The sequence below is a fragment of the Chrysoperla carnea genome, chromosome 3, assembly GCF_905475395.1.
Source record: "Chrysoperla carnea chromosome 3, inChrCarn1.1, whole genome shotgun sequence".
Classification (NCBI taxonomy): domain Eukaryota; kingdom Metazoa; phylum Arthropoda; class Insecta; order Neuroptera; family Chrysopidae; genus Chrysoperla; species Chrysoperla carnea.
In genome coordinates, this window is record NC_058339.1 from 56,357,434 (window position 1) to 56,384,551 (window position 27,118).

The 27,118-nt window shown below is 27.7% G+C and overlaps 1 protein-coding gene across 1 annotated transcript in view; it reads left to right on the forward strand.

The window, feature by feature from the left end:
- LOC123296731 (tumor protein p53-inducible nuclear protein 1) overlaps positions 1–22,094 on the forward strand; it is a 37,343-nt gene extending 15,249 nt beyond the window's left edge. The window contains exons 2-3 of the mRNA XM_044878341.1: positions 20,863–21,507; positions 21,856–22,094. Coding sequence (XP_044734276.1) covers positions 20,866–21,507; positions 21,856–22,011 — 798 coding nt within the window. The 5' untranslated portion in view covers positions 20,863–20,865 and the 3' untranslated portion in view covers positions 22,012–22,094. The remainder of the gene's footprint in view (positions 1–20,862; positions 21,508–21,855) is intronic.
- The last annotated feature ends 5,024 nt before the right edge of the window (positions 22,095–27,118 follow it).

Here is a 27,118-nt window from a genome sequence, read left to right on the forward strand (position 1 = left end):
ACATATATGAAATATATATCAAGGCATACTAATTTTAGTCTCAAGTTTGTAACGTTTAGAAATATTGATGATTGATGACAAAATTTTGGTATACGTGTACATAAAATCATCTAATAAGTCCATTTCCGTTTGTACGTCCTCCCGAGATCACAAAACGAAAAGAGATATAGAACTGAAATTTTTATAACGTGTTCAGGACGTAAGAAGTGAGTTTGAGTTCGTAAATAAGCACCATAGATCATTTTGTAAACCGTTAGAGATAGGTCGACAAATGTTTAAATGTAAAAAATGTTTCTTGAGGGTACAAATTTGATGTCCATTTTCTCCAAAACTATAAAAGATAGAGAGTTGAAAATTTGCAGGTAGTTTCAACTAGTGGTCTTTTGAAAGATTCTCGAAAATACTATCGAAAACTTTCAAAAACAAAAAAAAAGTGGCGGCCATAGTTCTGTTGGTTTTTTAAACTCTTGCAAGCACTGACATTAAACACTTTCTATACAGAGTATGTCAACAATCAACTCTGTCAATTGTTTGTTTTGACTTGTATTTTAATTTAAACTTGTAACTATGTATGTATGTATAGCTTATGTATTATTTATAATTAAACTTTTAATATCTATATAGGTATACAGATTCACTTCTCCCGCGATTTATTTTTATAATATAAATGTGTATACCTATAAATAAAAATTTATGACGTCAATTTTACACGTAATATATTATTTTCATCAAGGTTAGTTCTGTTTTGACATTAGTCTCTTATTGTTAACAGTTGCTAAAATGTCACGAAAGTTAGTAAAAATCAAAGGATTATAAAAAACAATTGAGTAAAAACTTTTGGATTCTTCTTTACTACAAATTTAAAAAATGTTTTATTATGACTAAATTTCAGTCTAAAACGACCACTTTTGTTTAAATTGAACAACATTTTAAAGAATTGCATTCCTTAAATAATATTTTTATTTCAATTAAAATGTCTTTTATATCTTTGCGCTAGACAAGTGATAAGCAAAGTTTTTTTATTATTCTATAATCTAAATTTTTAGCAATAAAAAATGTATACTATAAAACTAATTTAATTAAAGCAATGATTTGAAAATTAATTTTTTAACATTGTCAATTTTATAAATCGATTATTAATTTATAAAACGTACACGTCTTAATTATGATTAATTCAAGCCAATTAAATATAAATTGATAAACTGACCCAACCCTGTTTTTTTAATTTTCTTATTGTATTCTATTTAAATATAACGGGTGATTTTAAATGATTGATATACCATGCAAAACATATCTTATAATATGCGGAATTCATTTTTACAAATCAGTATCAGTCTAATGTGGCGTCCTTTTCGCGGCGTCATTTTAAAAAAATTATGTAGGTATGTTTACTTCATAAGGCTGATACGGTTGTCGACTTTATTTCGAAATAGCGGTTCCCCAAACTCGTATCTGGGACTCCCCTTCGATTACCAACTGATAAAGTAAACAAAACTATGTCGCAAAAACCTTTCTAAAAAAATTCTGCCATAATTCTCAGTGAAAAATAACTAAGCCTAAGGTCTTTTCTAGAATGAATAAAATTTAGCAATGATTGATTTCCATGAAAATAGCATTAAATATATTTTATAGGAATAATTAATGTACTTTTGCAATAAACATTAAAGTATGTCAAAGTTTTCAAATAACTCATCTGGTGATGCTTTTATAGAGTCAGAACGTAACAATTTTAAAATGAATTTACGTAAAAAAAGTATTATATAATGTGTTTTTGGTATACCGCGTCGTCTACCCAAATTGTTGTAAATGCACACTATTACTTTGTAATTTTTCTAACTTTCTCTTGTATTTATGATATTAATCATTCTTTTGTAATCTCTCTGTACGTTTAAAATTTATATAACATTTAAAGAGTAACTCCTTAAATATTATAAAATAATGGCACTTCTTGACTTTATACACGCGCATATTATAATATGTGATGTATTCATAAAATTTTAAAATAAAGATGATTGCCAATAGATTTTTATATTTTTAGCATTAGATTATATTAAGTGCAAAGATCAAAATAAAAATTTTAAATGGGAAATTTCCCTCCCTCTTCGCTTGAAAGAAAATCGCTGTATTCACAAAAAATTTTAATGTGATGTACTTTTAATGTATTATATCAAAGACGATAGGATCGAGGGGAAAGATTTCCCCAAGAACGTTCACTTTAAATTAAAACGTAAGATAAATTGTTTGGGAAAATGATACGTTAAAAATGTCCTTGAGATAATATTTTCTTCGTGCTTAAAAATAAACAATTATGCAATTAAAAATTCTAATAATTATAATGAGAAAGAAACACTTAACCATTCATCATTTAAGCTTTATAAGTTTATGCACATTTGAAAGAAAACTTACACATTAATATTACTTATTGAACTTACAGTTTCGGACAATTTTCGAGAAAATAATGGAACAAAAGTATAAATAATTGATAAAAATCATTTCAAAACATGTAGATTCTAAAAACTCAAACCTACAAAATGCAAATAAAAATTTGCCGAATCAACAGGACATTTCCAGCATGAATGCTCTTGTCGACAGATTTGGGCTCTTTTCACAGACTCAGAATAATGTTAGCTGTGAGATCTCCAAGTTGCAGAATTTTTGATCGTTTAGATCACGAGACAATTAAGCTGCAAAGTTCTCGATTTCGCCATTCAAAGCACGTAAAAGTCACTGTCCTCCCAGCTATTTTTAACGATATTAAAAAAATATCTCGACAGGATTGAAAAAAAAGTAGGAGAGTTGAAAGAAATGTTTTTAGAATAAAATAAAAGAAGTTTATATATTAATTTTAACGTAAATTGATCAAAATTGAGAGCGTAGGCATAATATTTTAGCTGTGCAAAAGAATCCCATCGAGTAAAAAATTTAAAAAAATAAATGTCAAACAATTCATAGCCATCTTTTCTGATATACTCAATGAAATATAATTATTTTACACTTAAAAAAAATTGAAAATTGTGCATATAAATTGTCAATACCTGCGAGTGTTATGGAAGGGGGATAAGTGAGATCAAGAGAGTTGGGCGCTATAAAGCGGTGGTTGTTACTTTTAAGCCCAGTGAAGCGGACGGGTATCAAGCTAGTATAATCGTAATAAAAACACTAGAAAAGATTTATGTCAAATTCCGAAATGAAATCCAAAAATTTTAAAAACCTTGATAGGTAAAACATCTTTAACATCTTTTCTGATGTTTTGTTTTCATTTAACAAAATAAAACAAAAAACTAAAATATTTTTGAGACATATTTTAAATTTATGATCATTGACGACATAAAAAATGAAAGACGTTACAAGCTTTAAGACGTTTACTTAAAAATAAGAAATTTAAAATAAAAATATTAATTTTTTTAATGTCATTTCATTTAACTCATTCTTAAAAGTAGAACTTGTAGAAAATACATTAAAAAAAATACATGAACAAGTCCATTTGATTACGTATGTACCTAATAGCAAAGAGTTTCGTGTACACCAAATGTGTATTATGAAAATAAACATTTGCCAAAAAGTAAACATAACATTTATACATATATTGGTTGGACGATGATAAAATTAGAAAAATTTTATTTACTAATAATACCTACACATTTATGTGTAATTGGAAAAATTTCCGTTACGTCTTACGTCTCTCAATATATTATTATTATTATTATTGTTTTGAAAAACATAAAAAATATTTTGAATATTTTTCAACGAGTTTAAACGACGCTTTTCAAATAAAAATGTAAATATTATTATAGATGGGACATTTCTCAGCTGACATTAAACAGTATACACACTTCAATAGTGACGACTTACACAACAACACTTAGATAAATTATGGAATAAAAACGTTATTGTTATAATCTTATCTGCGCCAAACAGCGCATTATTATATATATAAAAGTATTGTGTTATGTGCTTTTAATCTCATATAAATTTTTGTATGTGACATTTTTGCAAATATTATTTTTTTGCGCGTTTAATTTTATCAATTTTTTAATTGTTATTGTTTTTTTTTTGTTAATAAAACATTTGTTATTTTAAACTTTTATAAAGTGGACTTTTTTATTACATAAATTTTGTTACCTCAATTATTGTGTTCATATATTGAATATTGTAAGTAATTTTTTTTTTTAGGGTAAATAATCCATCAAGATATGGTATAAAAATAGTACAAGAGACGGTATAAGGTCGATCTTCATCCATCTGATAACCAGATCAGACATTTATTGATTATTAAATTCTACTATCATAGTTTTTCTAGCGAAAAGTGTTCATGGGTCTTTTTATTTATATTAATTTTAATCGATTTTTTCCATAAGCGGTTTTTTTCAAGCTAGTCTATTAAATTCGTAACTAAATTATCTTTCTTCTGATTGGTATCGGAATTTCGATTGGTTAACAAATCATTTTAGATCTATTTATACCATATAAACATGCAAACCAATATTGGTAACTACAGCGATCTGTTAACCAATTGAAATTAGTATCAGAAGAAAGAAAATTTAATTACGAAAATAATGGTATAAACTTGACTGCAAAAAAACGTTTTAAAAAAAATTGATTAAAATTAATTTAATTAAAAATAGCTATAAACACTTTTCGATAGAGAAACTATGTTAGAAGTGTTTAAAAATCAAAAAAAGTTCATAAAAAATATGTCTCATCTGCTTATCAGATGGGTGATGATTGATCTTATACCGTCTCTTAAACCAAAATAATTACACTCTTTATTTTGCTACTGCACAATTTTCTTACTTAAATAAAATTACTTTTAAAAAGTATTACGTTGCAATATTCGCGTTTTATTTTAATTCAATTATATTTTAAATAATACTACTGGACAAAATCGTTCTTTAATATTTTTCTACTCCATGCTAATTCTACTCTCAAAGGTTTATACGTTCAAATATGTCCACTTTCAAATTATTCTTATTTTAACAAAACACTACTCCTGTCAATATCATTTTTTTAATGGATATATGCTAGGGTGTCACAAAAATTGAAGGTGCTCAAATATTGTAACCAAGAACGAATATTAAATTTTATTATTAGAGAAAATTATGTCTGGTGGCCTAAATTTTAATATTGGGGTGCTGGATTTTGGTGAAAAATAAAGGGGCGTCTTATATAATAAAGAGAAATTAATATCTATTCTTGCTCAAATCTCTCGACAGGAGTCGTATTTTTTGAAAGTAAATTATTAAAGTAGAAATATTTAAAAGTATAAATCTTTGAGAGTGTAATTATTTTAAAGTAGAAAGCAGGTTTTTTTGTTAAAAAGTATTATTTAGGATTATATTGTAATTAAAGTATAATTCTTGGAGAGTAAAAATGCAAGGTTGTTCAATAAGATATTTACCATTTAAATGGGAGAGACGTGTATATTAAATACATATCCGATCCATTGTTTGTATTAAATTGCAAGCGTAATTTGAGTAGATAAAACAAATTGGCCTACTCTTTAATATTTTTAAACCTTTATTTTACGTTAATAATCGAACAACCTTAATGTATACTTATTTTTTTTATTGTTAACAGTTATTTTATTGTTTGAATTAGTTTTAAAATGTATGTCATATTATGTGATATTTTTATGCGTATCTAACGGTTTTAATTTTTTTCGCTTCTTTTTATTTTTGAAATTTTATAATTCGTGGAGCATATAATTTCATGATCATCGTCATAGGTCACAACTCAAAAAACATTAAATTAAATTTTGCATTTATATAAAAGTTTAATTTTTTTATTACGTTAACATTTTAATCTGTTAAAATATATCCCCTTAAGGACCCACAATAAAAATATTTAGCTAGATTATAAAATTATTAATTAGCTAGACCGGTTTCGATTGCTTTGGCAATCCTCTTCAGTAGCATTAAACCTCTTAAAATTAAAAAGTCTTAAAATTAAAAAATATTTACAAATCCGAAAAAAGAACCGCATCAACCTGAAACAAATAATAATAAAATATTACCCTTAAAATTAAAATAAAATTATTTACCCGATTATAATAATAATAAATCTTTATGTTACACCCTCTAAAATAATGTAACTGCCTGCTTTCACCTAAAACACAATAAAATATTAAGTTTTAATCCTAAGATAGGATTATCGTTATGAAAATATCAAAAAACCAAGGGATTAAGCCTCAAAATAAAATATAAGATAAGAAAAGTTGTAAATATAAAATAAAAAACACAGAAATAAAAATAAAAATAAAGAGCAAATTAGATTACCAACAAATTAAAAATTTTATCCTCGGTATACCTAAAACAGAATAAATAATTAGAATTTAGAAAAACCTGTAACAAACCAAAATAAAATTAAATGAAAATAAGCAAATTAAAAAACAAAAATTAAAAAAATTAAAAAATTAAAATAGAATTAATTAAAGAACAATAGAATAAGTATTACCAAATGAAGTAAAATGGTGTACCTAAAACAGAAGAAATTATTAATTAGCGTACCTAAAACAGAAGAAATTATTAATTAGTGTACCTAAAACAGAAGAAATTATTAGTTAGTGTACCTAAAACAGAAGAAGTTATTAGTTAGTGTACCTAAAACAGAATAAAATATAAAATAAATAAAAAATGAAAGTGAGCAAAATTATAAAAATACAAGAAAATAAGTTGAAAAAATAAAAAATTTTTACCAAATGACAAACTGAAACAAACAAAAAAATTAAGTAAAAATGATAAGCAAAAATAAAAAATAAAAATTAAATCAAAAAATAATAATCGGACAGATAAATAAAAAAGATGAAAAATAGCATAAAATATCGATTCTCGAGACAACACAAATGAAACAGGTAACTAAAGAAACCCTGCCCAAATTGTGTTGTTTTTCGATCACCATTCAAATAAAACAGGTAAAAAGTGTACACCACAAGTATAATTAAGCAATAAACTTAATCGTCACATGTACTCTAGTTAACTGTTAAAAATTTGGTGATTTTCGCTTGTCTTATATGCTTCGTTCGTTGAGGTACCGGCCCTTGATTGGTTCTTTTATTTGAATCCAATGGCTGGCCGACCTTTGTTGATTGGCTGGCATCTACACATAGGCTGTACAGGTCAGAGAATGGTACTGGACCTTTGTCGCTATTCAAAGCGTTCTTTCCCATTCTGTTGATGTACAAACTTTCGTAGGCATCAAGTTTCGATGGAATGTTGACTAATTTTAACAACTTTATCTCACCGATCTGATGTCCCGTTTCCATGGCGTGTGATGCCACCGATGACTTTTCCTTCCTTTTATTGTTGAAATGCGCTATATGCTCTTTGTAGCGTACGCTAAGGGAACGGGCTGTTTGGCCAATATAACCTTTCGAGCAATCTGCGCAATCAACTTTATATATACCTGACTTTTTGTTGTTTGGAATACGATCCTTCGTATTACATAACATTGACCTCAATTTCCCTTTCGATGTATATGCCACTTGTAGGTTTGTGTTATATTTTTGCATGGCCTCCGATACTTGGCTGGTTTTTTTGCCATAAAAGGTCAATGATGTTCTTAGGGCTGGTTCTTCCGTTGACAATGTTGTTGTTTCTTTAAGGGACTTCCGCCATTTCGCCTTTTTCAATAATTGGTCAATTACGTTCGTTGAATATCCGTTGAGTACCGCCACATTTTTTATGTAATCCAATTCCTTCTTATAGTTTGTTGTTGATAATGGGTATGTTGTTAACCTGTGAACAAGAAAATTAAAAGCGGCCATTTTGTGGCTCCAATGAGAAAAGGAGTCCTTTGGAATAAACCTATCTACATTTGTCGGTTTCCTGTAAATGTTGAACGCCAACTTATCGCTATCTCTGGATATTTCGAGATCCAAAAATGGTAATTTTTCATCCTGCTCCTCTTCAACGGTGAATTTGATGCTGGGTTCCGCTTTATTCAAAAATTCCAAAAAATCGTGTACGCTCGTTTTCTTAGTATCTATAATTGTAATGGTATCGTTATGTAGATGACATATTTACAATTATAGATACTAAGAAAACGAGCGTACACGATTTTTTGGAATTTTTGAATAAAGCGGAACCCAGCATCAAATTCACCGTTGAAGAGGAGAAGGATGAAAAATTACCATTTTTGGATCTCGAAATATCCAGAGATAGCGATAAGTTGGCGTTCAACATTTACAGGAAACCGACAAATGTAGATAGGTTTATTCCAAAGGACTCCTTTTCTCATTGGAGCCACAAAATGGCCGTTTTTAATTTTCTTGTTCACAGGTTAACAACATACCCATTATCAACAACAAACTATAAGAAGGAATTGGATTACATAAAAAATGTGGCGGTACTCAACGGATATTCAACGAACGTAATTGACCAATTATTGAAAAAGGCGAAATGGCGGAAGTCCCTTAAAGAAACAACAACATTGTCAACGGAAGAACCAGCCCTAAGAACATCATTGACCTTTTATGGCAAAAAAACCAGCCAAGTATCGGAGGCCATGCAAAAATATAACACAAACCTACAAGTGGCATATACATCGAAAGGGAAATTGAGGTCAATGTTATGTAATACGAAGGATCGTATTCCAAACAACAAAAAGTCAGGTATATATAAAGTTGATTGCGCAGATTGCTCGAAAGGTTATATTGGCCAAACAGCCCGTTCCCTTAGCGTACGCTACAAAGAGCATATAGCGCATTTCAACAATAAAAGGAAGGAAAAGTCATCGGTGGCATCACACGCCATGGAAACGGGACATCAGATCGGTGAGATAAAGTTGTTAAAATTAGTCAACATTCCATCGAAACTTGATGCCTACGAAAGTTTGTACATCAACAGAATGGGAAAGAACGCTTTGAATAGCGACAAAGGTCCAGTACCATTCTCTGACCTGTACAGCCTATGTGTAGATGCCAGCCAATCAACAAAGGTCGGCCAGCCATTGGATTCAAATAAAAGAACCAATCAAGGGCCGGTACCTCAACGAACGAAGCATATAAGACAAGCGAAAATCACCAAATTTTTAACAGTTAACTAGAGTACATGTGACGATTAAGTTTATTGCTTAATTATACTTGTGGTGTACACTTTTTACCTGTTTTATTTGAATGGTGATCGAAAAACAACACAATTTGGGCAGGGTTTCTTTAGTTACCTGTTTCATTTGTGTTGTCTCGAGAATCGATATTTTATGCTATTTTTCATCTTTTTTATTTATCTGTCCGATTATTATTTTTTGATTTAATTTTTATTTTTTATTTTTGCTTATCATTTTTACTTAATTTTTTTTGTTTGTTTCAGTTTGTCATTTGGTAAAAATTTTTTATTTTTTCAACTTATTTTCTTGTATTTTTATAATTTTGCTCACTTTCATTTTTTATTTATTTTATATTTTATTCTGTTTTAGGTACACTAACTAATAACTTCTTCTGTTTTAGGTACACTAACTAATAATTTCTTCTGTTTTAGGTACACTAATTAATAATTTCTTCTGTTTTAGGTACGCTAATTAATAATTTCTTCTGTTTTAGGTACACCATTTTACTTCATTTGGTAATACTTATTCTATTGTTCTTTAATTAATTCTATTTTAATTTTTTAATTTTTTTAATTTTTGTTTTTTAATTTGCTTATTTTCATTTAATTTTATTTTGGTTTGTTACAGGTTTTTCTAAATTCTAATTATTTATTCTGTTTTAGGTATACCGAGGATAAAATTTTTAATTTGTTGGTAATCTAATTTGCTCTTTATTTTTATTTTTATTTCTGTGTTTTTTATTTTATATTTACAACTTTTCTTATCTTATATTTTATTTTGAGGCTTAATCCCTTGGTTTTTTGATATTTTCATAACGATAATCCTATCTTAGGATTAAAACTTAATATTTTATTGTGTTTTAGGTGAAAGCAGGCAGTTACATTATTTTAGAGGGTGTAACATAAAGATTTATTATTATTATAATCGGGTAAATAATTTTATTTTAATTTTAAGGGTAATATTTTATTATTATTTGTTTCAGGTTGATGCGGTTCTTTTTTCGGATTTGTAAATATTTTTTAATTTTAAGACTTTTTAATTTTAAGAGGTTTAATGCTACTGAAGAGGATTGCCAAAGCAATCGAAACCGGTCTAGCTAATTAATAATTTTATAATCTAGCTAAATATTTTTATTGTGGGTCCTTAAGGGGATATATTTTAACAAAATGCATAATACAGCCCACAGAAATGCTCAGCTTAATTTGAATAATTTTAATCTGTAACTTTATGGGACTGCCAAATCAAGATTTTAGAAAATAGGGAGATCATTCCAATAAAACCTGTTTTTTTTTTTGTCTTCGATCTACTTGAGTCTGTATGTTATATGGGGCCCTTCTCCAAAAAAACTTAGTCTTGACTAAACTGTGATAATAAATAAAAAAAGCTTATTGCTTATATTTATCAGCTAATTAATTTATTTTCCATAGCTACAAACACATAAATTGTGCAGTTTTTTCATATTTTATTTTGTATTCTTCACAAATTATTAATATTATCACAGTATTAAATAATATTATTACATGAATATAAACATATTTAAAATATTCGTGACTATTAGAATATATTTTGATTAGCGAATAAAATCTACCTAAAAATTAAGTGATATAATTTATAAGTGTAATTAACATTAAGTTACAAACTATAATAAATTTTACTAAATCGCGTCGATAAATCATAAGTATACTCATACTTACTTAAGGTAGTACTATCGGTAATAGACTTTGCAGATTTTATTTTATTTCACAAAACTGGGCGTTCAGATTTTCAGTTCTCTGAAGGCCCCTAAAAATTTAACTGGTTAATTATGATATAATAATGGACAACTATGCCAAGTTTCATTAAATTCTGAATGCAAAGTCTATTACCGATAGTACTACTGTAAATAATAAATTTAATAAATATTTGCATTATACTTTTTGGCTATATTGGCTATCTTCGTTTATGTTTTCTGGTCAAACTACCAGTAGATATAGCGCAAGCGCAAACTATTTTAGAATAACAAATAACGGTATCTATGTTATAGTGTGGACATTATAAATATTTATTTTTTGTATATAAAACTAGCTTGATACCCACTCGCTTCGCTGGGTTAAAAGTAATAGCTGCCACGTTATAGTCTTAACTGCATGTAGCTGAAGTCATGAATTCAAATTTTCAGTCCGTGAGAAAGAGTCATCAGTTTTCACATTTTTTAAACCTATCGAGTTCAATTTAATCACGTACCATGTACACTCAATGTCACAAAAAATGCTCGTTTTAAAACATTCTAAGGTTTACTATTATAACATAACATATGATGAGTACGCTTAGAATGTTTTAACTGTGGCATTTTTTTTGACAGTGAGTATACATACAGGTTATGTGGATAGTTTTTAAAATCTTATAAGCCCATTATACACTTTGAAAATAACAATGAATATGTTGATCTTAATTTTTCTATATTCAATAAGCAAGATGTTTTGACATTTAAATGATTTAATTCAAGGTATACTTTCAAGGCCTTCAACATTTTAGGTCACTTCAGAAGAAGTGATTGGAGTAGTTCAATTACAATTAACACTTACAATTAATATAATGACTTTTGACATACTTTTACCTTTTTCCAGCTTATTATAATCGAATGAGTTATATTGAAGTTTGTGCTAAATCCAATTCTGAGGCAGGCCTGTAGCCAGACAAGCACAAAGTAAAAAAAGACGGACAAGATAAATTTTAAAAAAATATTTATTCCTAAAATCTAAAAAATCTACTCGCACATAAAACATATCTAAGAACACTCTCCATTAAATTACCTTTTTCCTTAAAGCCTTTTCCAAGCTGAGTCGATTTTGATGATCATCGCTAATTTTTTTGTTTTTTTCGGGTACGGAACCCTTAAGTCGCACTTGAAACATAGCTAAGAACACTCTTCATTAAATTAATTTTTAAACGAAAAAAAAAAATCAAAATAGGTTCATCCGTTTAGACGCTTCGATTCCACAGACAGACAGACAGATAGACACACACACACACACACATAAGGGGTTAAAAATAGTAATCATTTTTGATGATTCACAAAGTTTATAAATTCCTAATACCTTTTAGAACCTTATGGAAATTACTAGAGAAATTTTAGAGGTAAGAACATTTTTTGTGTCCAATTTTCTCGTCTATAATGATAATAAATTAACTCCTTATAAATTCTCAATCTTTAAAAATATCTTCTATCAACCCATCCTTGAAATGTTAAAACAGAAAATTTTTTAAAATTATACCTAATTTCAATTTGACACACCGGATATGCGTATAACTTGAAATAAATTTTAAAAACATTTTTCAATTTTGTAAACAAATTAAATCAAGAAAATTCAAGTGCGTATTAATTTATTATTTAAAAGTCAAAACAAAAAGTGTAATAAAAAAATTATTAAATTGCGTTTGTAGCAAACATTTAAAAGTTTTTTTATTTATACATAAATCGATAAAACCACGAACCTTTGCACCTATTAAGGATGTAGAAAAACAATTTATATAATATGAAAAAATTAAAAATACCTTTACGGAACATATATTTTATAGAAAATTGTATTTTTTTAATATTTGATTACATTAGAATCAAGGAAAATACGTAAAAAACGAAATCACCTTATCTGACTCACTCACTGTGTGAGTAAGGTTCAATGAATAAAAAAATATTGTTTGTTTACATTTTATATCCTATACAGATGTTTTTTTTTGCGTATATATAAATACAGTGAAACTTGGTTAAGTGGGACCTGAATAAGTAAGAAACCTCCTTAACTGGGACTCATGTTGAGGTCCCAACACTTTGGTACTGAATTACCTCTGCTAGTGGGACGAAGCAACTGGGATAACATCGTGTTCTTTGTTTACTTACTTATTCTTATTCTACCCGCCATGCCAATTTCGCACTTAACTAAGAGCCTCAATGACCTTCAGTTTTTGTTTTGCTTTACTATCGTATGGGTGTTTATTTGAAAAATTTCGAAACGAAGGCTAAAATCGTTATTAGTATGTGAAAAACTGAAGTTAATATGCGTTTATGAAAGTCGGAAAACACGCGATGAAGTCTGTGTCGAATTTAATGTGCCAAAATCTACTCTTTATAGAATTCTGAATAAAGATAAAATTCAATCACAATGTTCTGAAGAACAAGGAAAACTAAAACTTTTGTATTACCTTTATTATCTTTTTTTGATTCAATAATACGTTATTATACTCTATTAATGGAACCCTCTGTAAATGAGACAGGTATTTATTTATACCTGGATATCTGAGACACTGGATAAGTGGAATACCTCTATAAGTGAGACAAATTTGCAGGTATCTTGATGAGGTCACTTACACAGGTTTCACTGTATATATATGTTGTTTTTTTTAATATTCGTACATAATTTAGTGACCATGCAAATCAGTTTTTCTAATGATAACAAGCAAACGGCAAAATTTCATTTTATTCAATGTTGTTTAATATTTAAAAAAATTAAGTACTCGTTCAGAACACCGCAGTTAGTAGACCGCAAGCCCACGCCGGTAAAACTTACTGGTTACATTAGCGTTGAAGGATATCTATTTTAACAAAATACAAAATAAAGACGTCAGAAATGCTCATTTTAATTTAAATAATAAAAAATGGTGATGGGACGAGTGTTCGCGAATGCGAATGTTAACTTTTTAAATAAAGCGCTCGCTTTTTAAATAAAATTATTAAACTTTTTAAATAAAATTATTATGTATTACTTAATACATACAATTCCTTGTTAGCTTAAAAGAGTCCGTCGTATAAGTAAATTAGAAGCAAACTGCACTTTGGTTTGATTCGAGTGTCTCCCACACAATCGCTTTGTCTCTTTCTACAGAGCGGGCAACTTTAGCTCAACTGTCATTTTTACTCAAAATGTTACATTTTCAGTAACATTAAACGTTTTCTGTTTGTTATTCTGGGGCGGTAATGTGTGGTAGTTAGAAATATAATCCCGTTAAAACGGTATGTTTCGGACGTCAGACTGGATAAATTTGACCACATAATCTTTCATTTACAAAAAGTACGTAGTCGTAAATAATCAATACACGGTTTAACTGACATGTTTAGAGGCATAAAGCTCGAAAAAACAGCTTTTCTGAGAATCGTTACAATAATAAATTAAAGTAGACTCGTCAAAACAAAACCACTCACGAAGTTTGGAACGTGTAGTAATAACTGAAAAAATTACGTGATGTACTGGGGACTATTATTATTATCATCACTGTAGGACGATGAACTTATTAGTCCTTTGCCATGAACTTGCACTTAACTTTCTTTATACACAACATTATTTATTTACATCGTACAGTACATATATACAGCGTGTGTCATATAAAATATTTTGTCCTAGAAATTTTCTATTGGAATGCGCATTGGCAATTCTAATACTTTTATGAAGGATTTGGCATCAGAAAAGTCTTGTTTACACTATTCGATGTTAAATACATCTACGACTAAATAATAATTTCCATACCCAAAGAAAAGTAACAATACTTTTAATGTGATTTTACAATAGTTTATATGGTTAAAAGTTTTAGTTAGTACAACACTGTTTCCAAAACTTCTTTTGTAAAATTACAATTGAGTAGATGTATGATTCGAATTTACCACATTTATCCATAATAATGTAAAAGTAGACTTGATACCATAACAAAATTTGAAAGTTAAATTAAAATCGATTAAAAAACGAAGCTTTGAGAAGTTATTTTCAAAGATCGTCTCTTTCTTGCAAAACACAGATTTATATGTAATCTCTATGGTGATACCGTACAATGACGTCACTTTTAAAGTATCTTCCTCTGTGTTTAATTAGGAGTTTAAAACGTTCATATTTTGGAATTCTTTTTGTTTCTCCTACAAACGTATTTTTTAGCACACTGTATTGAGATATTGTTATTGTATTTATATACTATTTTTGTTATTGTTATTGTTATTATACAATTTTGCATTATAGTCTCAGTCGATGCGGCAACGGGAACCAAAATAATACTTTCTAGATAATAAACATACATACTATACTTCATTATTTTATTATAAAATGTTATTTTATTTATTTTTAGTATTCCGTACCAAAAAACAATACACCTATGTCTATTATTGACAACATCACAGAACTTGAATTATTTTCTTTAAATCATGTTTATATATTTTGAATCCGAAGCATTGAATCATTTTGCCGTAAATTTCTAAACGAAACGTGTCCCTTTTAATTTTTCTTATCTAAAATAATCTTTACTACAAGTGGTGCCTTTTGTATTTTGTTTTTCCCTCATAATTTTTAAGCGTTTTATTATTTCAAAGTTTTAAAATTATTGTAATTTATTATTATTGATCATAAATTGATATTTTAAAAAGGTATTCCTTATTAATATTAAAATATATTTTTAACAGTATGCTATTATAAAATAATATAAATAAAACTTAAACAATATCAATGAATAATAAGCACCTATTTTAATATTGAATAATTCGTCTGTGAATGTCGCTACTAACACAGTTCTATAATTCAGACAACAGTCTTAAAACTTCATAAAAATCAAAAAGTTTTCAGACAGTTCACAGCTGTTAAATTTGATCTGACTGGTTAATGATCAGACAAAATATTGAAAACAAATTAATTTGAAATTGAAATTCATTCTGATTAACATAATTTTATGTATAATGTAAAGAAATTTGTTGCTTCATCGATTTTTTTTAAATTTTATCTTTACAAAACAAACTGACCTTAATATTTTATTAATGTGGATGACTTCTGAACTCAATGTCATGTTTATATTTTTACCATAATAAATATTATTAATACCTTTTCAAAATATTAGATAATATTTTTTATAAACAAAAAATAATATGGTCAATATTTTATACATCTAGGATACAGACGCAAATCTTCGTTGCTAGGCAACCAATTTATGTAAAAAAAACGTTCTTTTGTTTCAAATTCAATCTTTAAGTTCGAAGTATAGGGCTTTTCATTTACAAAATGAATCTTTTTTGTTCCGGACTGTTTTCAATCAAGTAAATACATATCTTATATCTTTATTAAAAAGCGCTGCTTGAAAAAGATAAAATATATTTAACTTTCTTAGGTTGAATAGTTTTTTGACAACTGTCCGAAACAAAAGCAAATCGATGAAAAGGTCTATTATAAATAGACCACGCCATCTGTGAGTTAATAAAACAAGTTATCCCAAATCTTAGTTTGTAATGCACTTTGTCACTTAGTTGGATAAATCTAACGGATTTTGGCAATGAATTCGAAAAATTTTTGCAACTCAAAATTCACAACTGTACACAGACCAAAACCGATAGACGCACTGGCTTCGCTGAAGTTTATGAACTAATTTAGAGGGCTGTCACTAGAGTCAACCTTTCTTATTATGGGTTCTAAAATTATTCCGCATAAAATGTTACGTAATAGGGTACTTTCGGTAGTGAAAAATAAATTATAAAATTTCATAAAAATTAAAATTTATGTTGAAATAAATATACTTAGATATTCTGATTTTGAATCATAAAAGCACATTATTGTTTTATTATAATAAAATTAAAAGTCGTAATTTCTAATTTGAATATCACGTGACCTTAAACACGAGTCGCCATGATGTGACATCATATAGACAAAAATAATATGCATTAATTACTAATTTGTTGTTATGGCTTTCATAGTAATTATAGGTTTTATACATATATTAATTACATTCACGACTATTGTTTTTACCAATATTACGTCACCAAAATGGCTGACAGCGTTTTTGCGAAAATAAAAAAGGTTTAAAATTTATAACAAGAAAGCGTGTTTATTTTGGCGACATATATTTTTTTGTGACTTTTTCTTAGGAAAGTCAACATTTTGAAGTACTTTTTCAAACATAGACATACAAATTTACTGAGTATTTGAATTTTTATTTTTGTATCGAATTTTACGAGGCAATCTAAAGTACGATCTAGATACAGAGAGTAACAAAATTGTTCTGATTTTGTATCCAATTATCCCATCTGGCAGCTCTGCTAATTTCTATATTAGTGTCAAAAAAGTGTCTTTAATGGGTGTCAACTTTCCAATCCCTTTCTTCTTTTTTTACTCAAAAAAACATAATTTTTCGCGGTTTTTATACACCTCTAGTTTAAAAAAATTTGTGTATTGAGTTCATGTTAAGGAAATGCCTTTAGGATGTTTTAAAAAGACAAATGTTTGCAAAAGACAAAAAGCATATAACAACAAGTGAAAACAAACAATTGACTGAGTTAATTGTTGAAATACCATGCATAGACAGTGTTGAATACTCTATCACATTACACATACAAACATGTGACACATACATAACTGATATTCCCATATAATACATACTATACAATTTACGCCTAATTTGCTCCCTCACAGGTAAACAGTGATGTTTATGAAAAATGTTTCAAACAAAAGTTGTTTTTTTTATAAGGAACTCACTTTTTACGTCCTGAGTGCGCTGTAAAAATTTCAGCTTGATATCTTTTTTCGTTTTTGAGTTATCGTGTCCATAGACGAACGGACAGCCGTAAATGGACTAATTAGAAGATTTTATGAGCACCTATACCAAAATTTTGTTCGTAGCATCAATATTTTTAAGCGTTACAAACTTGGGACTAAACTTAGTATACCTTGCATATTACATATGTACAATTATACATGGTACATAATAAGAAAAATTATATGAGGGGAAAATGTGACTTAAATAATGGAGCTCTATGCTAATCACGAGTTTTTTTAATTTAAAATGCTCTCAACCCAATATTCAAGGGTTATTATTATTATACTAAACTAAAGTAATAAAATAGAAAAAAATGAAGAAACTTTCGAAGGTTATTTTTTATAATTTATGTTATAAATTTGATTTTTTTTTTTATAAATTTGACTTTGCAATATAACTGGTTTTATTTTATAATAATTATAATTGTTTCTTATTAATTTAAAAATACAGTCTAAGCAAAATCAAGTTAATAGGGTGATTCATTATTTTATATTTCAAACTAGTATCAGCTGATTCCAAAATAATTACTTTAGATTTTCTAGAAGATTCACCGAAATTTAGAGTATAAGAAAACATATGCTTAATCGCACCATTTTCGGAAATTTTCAAATGATTTTTTACTACTAATTCTTAGCAATACACAGTTGATTAAAATTTATTATAATTCTATTCGTTGGGTGCGTAGCCATGGTAAGGACAATCAAACCAACGCCAGCGCTTCCAGTGGATATCTTTGGCGGCTGTTAGGACTAATTTTCAATTGTTTGCATGTAAATGGTATAGTAAATATAAAATTAAAATTATTGAAAAATTACAGCTAATTAAACTTGAACTCCTTGAAATAAAAATCATGCACGGGGCTAATATGTAAAATAAAAAAATTAACCATTTAATATATTTTACAATAGAGCGATCTGCGATTCGCTTCATGAAAAAGACATCAAAACTATAAAATCGCAAAATGTGAACAAGTTTAAATTTTATTACCGCAACAGGTTAATAAAATATAATGTAGAAAAAAAATGAATGAATCACCCAACCCAATAAAGATAACGATATTGATTTGTTTTACCTTTATTATATACCACCATTCATACACATACACGTCAAATCTATGTTTACACACATAATACATGTATACTCGCGTTCAAAAAATATGACACTTTAATATTAATGCTAATAATGCATAAACGTTGCATTTTTTTGACGTAAAATATCTGTGTACTTAAGTACGATTTCGTTGAATACTATTTCATCCAAAAAAGTCGACATATGAAAATACGCCAGTTTATCTTTTCTTTCTCAAATGAAACAAGAAAATCCATTTTAAAATTTTCCGAAACAATTTAGAAGCTTCTTTTTTTTAGGCATGCAAATTTCTTTTGATTTGTTCAAATTTTTATAACTATTCAATATTTCTCAAAAGCGATCGTTTTTTGACATTGTAAGAATAGGTGGGTAAAATGATGCCATTGAATATTTTACCAAACAGTTCACATAAAATATTAATTGTTCTTTTACATTGCATCAACGATTAGTGTGAAAACAAAAATCATTTTTAAAATTATCTAAATCAATATATTCAAGACTCGCCACATGATGAGGAGTCATTTTACCTGTTATAATTTTACACAAAATAGGGATCATTTTAACGCTTATAATGAGGATCATTTTACTTGTAAGGACATATTTGAATGTCGTCAAAAAAACTGACCTTAAAATTTATCAAAATGTGTTATGATATTATTAAAAGTAAACAGAAGCCAAAAGTAAAACAACCAGCCGGCGAAAACTAACACAAAAAATAGAAATTTGTCTTACCATACATCATAAGCAGTAAAATTAACATTTTTGCTACGAAACACAAAATAGCTTAACCATCACCATAAGTCTTTGTTAAAAGATTAATTTGATTAAGTGGAAGCCGTCTAGCGATAAATATACTAGATGGCTTTAATGGTTTCCTTAAAACAACAAGGGATCTCTTTTCTCTGAAGGCTCATTATAAAGCAGAGCTACCTACAGCTGTTTGAAATTTTGTGTTAAAAAAATTTTCTTTTAATACTTTGGTTAAATCGAGTATATACTGATATTGATTTGTAGGTAATTAAGCAACCGCACTGTACGTATGTATATTATTGTATGTACCTAGGTAATTACTAATAAGTATGTTCTTAGAAAAATTGTATATTAAAATGAAAATCAAATTATAATGTAAAACACTCCTACAACCAAAGAACTCTTTTTACTACAAATGTTATAGCTTGGGGAGTGTTATAAAAATCGTGTTATTAATTACACGAGTTTATTATGAATTTTATATATTATTAAGAAACATTTTAGCATAACTAATTAGGTATATAAATAAAATGTCCTCTTTTTTTTTATAAACTCATAAGTATGGATCGAATTATATACAGTAAAACACCGTGCTTATAATAACACTATAATAACTTGGTTCTTAAAATACAGAGAAATTTGCTGGGTTTAAAATAAAAAATTAAGCAATTAATTTTTATTTTTATTATTCTTCAATTCAAAAAATTATTGTATTTTACAATAAAATTATCTTATCGCAATAATTGATTTTAGTTTTACTAACGAAAAGAACTTTCCTTAAAATTAATAGTTTGTCACTTCAATCATTCAGATTTTATTTTATTATATTTATTACTACCTGCAAACACCCGCTTCGCTGGTTTTTTTAAACACAGTTTAATATATTTTAGAGGTTTCCAGATTGTTCTTTCAATTTTTAAAATAGGCCAGAATATATTCTAGAATGATTAAAATCATTTTTAATTCATTTAAAACATCTCAATATATTTTAGAACTTTCTCGATCATTCTTAAAATTTCTAAAACTATCCAGAATATTCTAAGACTCAATCAAAATATTTTCAATTCTCGAGCTTTACTCGGTATTTTTGATTTAAAAAGGCACAAATTTTATCACTAATATAAGAACCATTAAAATGTCTCCACACAAATACGAAGAGTCATATTTTTCAGTCAATGTTTCAGTTTTTCCTGAAAACACAGGTAAAACGACGTTTTCTAAAAATAAATCCTAGCTAGAGCGATTTTTCGCTCCAAAAACCCTAAGCATACTAATTTTCATGAAAATCGTTTGAACCGTTCCTGAGATTGCTGATTTATAGATATATATATATATATATAGAATTAATAAGACAAAACATTTTAAAATATTACACTATGTATAAATAATTAAAGTTTTAAAATTGAATAAGTTTTATTTCAAAACTAATGATTGTATTTTGTTTATTTGCAGAAGATGTTCAATTCTTTGGCCAGCTACCTCCTGGGCACAACAAGTGTCGATCCTGTACCTGAAGCTACAGAGTTGAGATTAACAAGTATGCCAGGCGATGATGATTGGGTGCTTATTGATCGTACTGGTAGTGCAGGTGAAAGTGATACAGAAACCTCTATAGAAAGTATAGGTGATATCGATGATGATGCTGTTCGAATAATTACTCGAACATCGTCATCCTCCTCAATTCAAAGGAGTTCGTCGTGTTCTTCTTTACCATGTACATCGATAGAAGAGTCATGGTTTATAACCCCACCACCATGTTTCACATCGGCGGGTCCTATACACATGGAAACGTCACCATTAGAAAATTTATTAATTGAGCATCCCAGTATGTCTGTATATCAACATTCAACAAATACGACATTAATGTCGTTACGACGGCACAATTCTGCACCTAGTTCAGCTTCCTCTGTGCATGCAGAGGATCAGGAGGTAGATCGGCTAGAAGATACGGCAGCAACTCCTTACGCTTCTGTAGTCACGGGGAATGATAGAGAAGTACCTCGACCAAATAACCCACGTCCTCATCAAAATAATCTTAATCATTCCCTTCGACAACAGCAAGAGAGGCAGTGCCTTAATGTTCGGAATGCCCAAAAGGTGAGTTTATAAATTTGTCTGTCTTAAAAAAATTCTAAACAATCGATAAAACGCTGTAATTTTGACTCAAAAAATACAAAATTCAATTGACGATTGGACGACTATTTTCTCAGATTTGCTTAGAATCTTGATTTTTAGCAATGTATCCACGGTCTAAAATATACAATGTATAATCATCAAAATATTAACCAAAAATTATGACTGTAACACTGATTTCGCGACCTTAGTTACTCAGCATAATTATTCGTGTATTCCCTCGGGCTATTCCCAAAACATTTCTAACGACATCAAACGTTTTGTCATATCAATTATTTAACAATTTTACTAATTAATCAATTTTATTTCTAGGTAAAAATACAAAAGGCATGCCAAACACTAAAAAAAAATTATATAGAAAGAAACAACAAGGCTCGTGAAGTTAATTTCCGTAATCGACGACAAAGACGAGGTGAACGGTCGCAGGGAGCTCTGCGATCAAATGTAAATAACAATCGTAAGTGCTGAGCTAGCCCAGCTCACTCGATCTCAGGCCCAGCACTAATATAATTATATTTGTATGAAGTATTAGGAATCAATTTTTAATAATTATGTATTTATGTTGTTCTATAGTTATTATTTTCAAATAATATTATTAATTGCAATAATTTTTTTACAAGTCACAAACATATTTAAACAAAATAAACTGTGATCAAATAAGAGTTATACATTTTTATATAGAAATAAAAACAAAACGGAAAGAGATATCAATATGATCTTTTTCAATTTTAGACAATGGGTCATGGCATTTTTAGTTCATGTAAATAAACGCTTCTTCGAGAGAAAAAAAGCCTAGTTTCATTTTCAAATATTCGATTCAATTATACTTCCATATCACAAACACACACTAAACTGTTAATTTTTGTGGATGTTCACGTGATTCATGAACATATTGCTATTACAGGATACTGACTGGACGACAGGCATGCTGAACGCCTGGGCCTGACCTTTACAGTGAGGAGGAAGAGGAGGCAATGTCCAAACTTCTCTGTCACTGTCCAGCTCTTGCCATGAAGAAATGGACTTACTTGACCTAAAGTCTTTCCTGCTGTTCTTAAACAGCTCCAAATGTTTCATTGAGTAGTGGCCGGCAATGGGCCAACCCTTTTTCGGTGTCACAACCCAGGACAGATAATCTAACCTATTATTAAAAGGCGCTCATTTATATGAAATAATTTTTAAATAAAAATACCTTGATTCAATATCTAAAATGAAAAAGAAATCAAAAAATATCTCATTCCATTTCTCTTTTACATCAAATTAAAAATGTATAAATCCAATTTGATCACTCTCCTATATAGGTTATTTTTAATGAAAAAAATGAAACACATTTTTTGATTTGCAAAACTTTTATTTTTTATTTCTGATTTTTCAATTATTCTAAACAATGCCATTTTAATTGTGCAATAACAATCAATGAAATAAATTTTTATATTTTTAGAAGTTTTTTATAAACTACTTAATCACAATATATTTTATGAATAATAAATATTATGAAATATCAAATTAATAAAAAAGATATTTTGACAATTTAGAGTCAAACTTATTTTTAAATTATTGAACACAATGAATTATTAATCCACGACTGCAAAATATTATGAAACTTTTTGAAATGATGATGTGTAATTAAAGAAAATTCATCTTTGAGATATTATTGCAAACTTTTAATGTCAAATAATGATATATCGTGTTGTAAGTATACTTGCAAAAAGTAGCAAAAACGATATATTGTTGTGTGCTAATCAGTAATCATTTAAAATTAAAAGATAGCATTTTTAATAAACGTTATTTGTATTACTCAAATAAACTCGGCAGTATTAAACTCTTCCTGATAACTAGGGGCGGTTCAACTTAAAGGCTGTGGATTGAAAAGGTCTCCAATATATTTTAATGTCCTATTTTTTGCCTATACTGTATACCTAATTAGACTGGGCTCTAATGGCAGTAGCCCAGAGCCCCACAAATTCACGATCTGCCGCTGATAACAGTTGAGTGTTCAACGATTCTTTGAAAAATTCAAGTATTAAAGACAATGCAAAAGTTTTTATTGAAAACTTGTCTTGGAAAAAGATCTCCGAATGCTTACAACTTGGGAAAAATTAACTTAAAAACATACTGTTGGTTACTGTCGAAGATTTTGTCATAGAAAAGAGAGAACGTGAATCTATGTATTCGTTGAAGTGGAAAACCCACCTTTGAAAATATGCTTTTATTTGGGCTGGACGAACCTCCAATCCGATAAAATTAATAAAGTGTTCCCAAAAGTATCATAATGTTTATCAAAGTTTATTGACTTTCCGAAACATCTAAGAAGAAAAGAAGGTATATAGATCAAATTATATCGTGGTACAATCTTGAAAAGAGGCAAAATGAGGTATTTTGGGAGAATGGTTTAACGATTCTGATTTTGATATATCTTAAACCAAAATTTAATTTCAATGTTTTAAGGGTAGTCTGAATAAGTAGAAAATAGAGTCAAAAATCGGCTCTTTCTTCTCACCCTTTTAGTATGTTATTAAAAAAACTCGATTCTTCAAGCTACGCACAAAATATATAATTTTTCGCTAAATACTACACACATTCAAACAAGTTAAAAAAAATCATTAACTTTTGAGCAAATCTAAAAAAAGTCCCGGAATTAATTTTTTAGACTTTCATCCCTTTAAAAAACATTGGGGGTTTAAATCAGGTAAAATTCTGATTTATAGTTTTATTTATTTAAAATAATAACATCAAACATAATATTGTGATTTTGTTACGATTTAAAAATTGAAAATTTATTTATTTTCATCAATATTCTCAGTCGCATATTGATGAAAAACTTATATAAAAAGAATATTTAAATGCTATTATCGAGCTTATATTTACTGAAAATATTTCTTTTGCTCTAATTAAATTGGTCTTTTGAAAACAAATGGTGGCTATTAAAAATGGTGTAATTCTATAATTATTGTTATTGCACAAATTTGCTCGAGATAATTTTTAAAAAGCACATGTGATTTAAACAATATTTAGGAAGCAACCAAAGCACCACATATGTGTTCAATAATTACAAAAAAAAAAAATAAAATACTATACGAAAAATAACTAGGAACAAAAAAATAAAATTAAAATTAAAAAAATTATCAGTGCTGAGGCCCTTCAAATTTTTTTTAAGTATTTTCATTTAAAACTTTTATATATTGGAAGCAAAAAATAAAAATAAAAAAATTAATGTAACCAAAAGTGTTTGAATTCTACTAATTTTAATATACAAAATGTAAATCACTAAATTTGGTGATTTAGTTCAATGTGTATCTGACATATGTACGCTAGTAAATTTTAATGAGGGTGAGGTTTATACTTGGTAAATTAACTGGAAGTAAGAGCATCAAACATAGAGTTATTCGCATCTGCCAATTTAGATCCTATATTAATTGGTAAACAAAAATACTTCAAATAATCTGTACAGTTTTACAAACGATTGACATTTATTTCTATAAAAAGTCAAACCAGATGCATGTAAAAGTAATTTATATCGATATGATTTCTCACAGAGTATTATTAACTCAGAGTTTTGATAAGAATTGTTTGATTTAAACTCTTTGCTTCGGATCTCAAATGATTAATGTAAAATATTTTTTTATATTAAAAATATTCAGCCAAAATATACAACCAGTAGTGTATTGTTTCTAAATACTCTTCAAAATTTGCATGAAAAATTTACATTCATAACTTTGCTAGTATAATATAATTTCCGAAGAAAAGAATTAAAGAACTGGTACCAACAATTAAGCTGGTGCCAACAATTAATGCTATATTTTGTAATGTTTTTCTGGTAGTGCGTTAACTTTTCGAAGTTAAACGTTAGTAAAAACATTAAAATTTTAAAGAAATGAATCCAAACACTTTTGGTAGCGTTCACACACACATTAAACCACACATAAAATCGTCTTTCATTTTAGAGTGTAGCACATTTTTATATAGACATTATTTTTTTATGTTTAAAAAGTAGCTTCTTTTCTTAAATATAAAAATTATTTTTGATTCATATAAAAAATCCCATGTATAATATTTTTTTTTCTAACAATCATGTGGATTTTTTTTTATTAGATTTATTTTATTTTTTTTATCAAAATGTTCATTAGATTCTTAGATTACATATAATATTTATTTTTATTTTTTTGAATACTATTCAAATTGTAAATATTAAAAAAAAAAATCTACAAAAAAATTATAATAATTTATATATTTTTCTTTGTCTCTTTTTTTCACTTAGTCAAATCAATTTTTATTTTTTAAATATAATATGAAGGGTGAGAAAATAAATATTGCCACAAATTTTCATTATTCATTTAAGTAATAAAAGGAAAAATAATAATGAAATCGTCCACCTCTATATTGATATAATTTTTTATCTCACTCCTTATTATTAGAAATATGCACATAATAATATTAATTTATATCAAAGAAGAATCACATAATGAGCTTTCCAATAAGCTTTATTAGAAATTAAAATCAGAATATTAGCACACATCAAAATAAAATTTTATTTGTTTCACTTTAACAGAAACAATGAAAGTTAATTCTTTCAATTCCATTAATGTTTTACGCAATAGGGTCTTTCACTATTTTTTTAAATATTCGTACACAATATGTCCGTCAAATATCTTGTGTGACAAATTCAGTTGCATATTTAATTTCTTATTTAAGACCCTATACACAAAGTATAAATTATGAACCCTTCGGACTACAATTATTACTTTTGTGATAAAAGAAAATCTCATTCTATTGCGCAAGCGCCAAGAGCTTACTTTCAAAAATCGTTTAGAATATGTTTTTAGGCTACACATGTTTGCATGTGAAAATACATTAATTCATTTGAAAGATTAGTATATTAAATTTACTTATATTATTATTCTGGATAGATATTTTATTTATTGATCTGTCATTGAAAACGCAGTGTATCTGAATATCTGTATATAATTTCTAATATTGGCGGTTGAAAACTACTGATATAGCCAAAGTATAATGAATCCATCCGAATTGCGGTTTTTTTAACTGACTTTATTGAAACTCTCACAGCTGTAGCGTGAAATTTTGTGAAGGTAAACAAATTTTCATGTTTGTTGAATTATTCAAGTAGTCATTCCATTTGAAATTTTGAACAAAAGAGTTTTAAAATAAGCGTTAGAGAATTTTTCTACACAATCGTTCTGAAGGGTTAACAGCTCATTATGTGAATTAACTACGATTTGAGGCCTATTATTTTAAAATGCAATAATTTCCGTTAAAAAAAAAAAATTATTTTCAAGGCCAAACATTATTTTTTAATTTGTAACTTAAATAATCATATTAATAATTACAAATAAAAAAAAAGAGGGTTTACCGTTTTCGTTATGTTTAATATAAAAAAAAATAAATAATAACCCATATTGAAATACTTATTTGATTTTTTGGGTCACTTGTATTACAAATACAATCATGATAAAAATAATAAAAATACACATTCATTTTTTGTAAAATCGACGTGTGTTATCGATCGATTCAATAAAAATTTGTTGTGTGCACTTTATTTAATCAAAATGTTAATAAT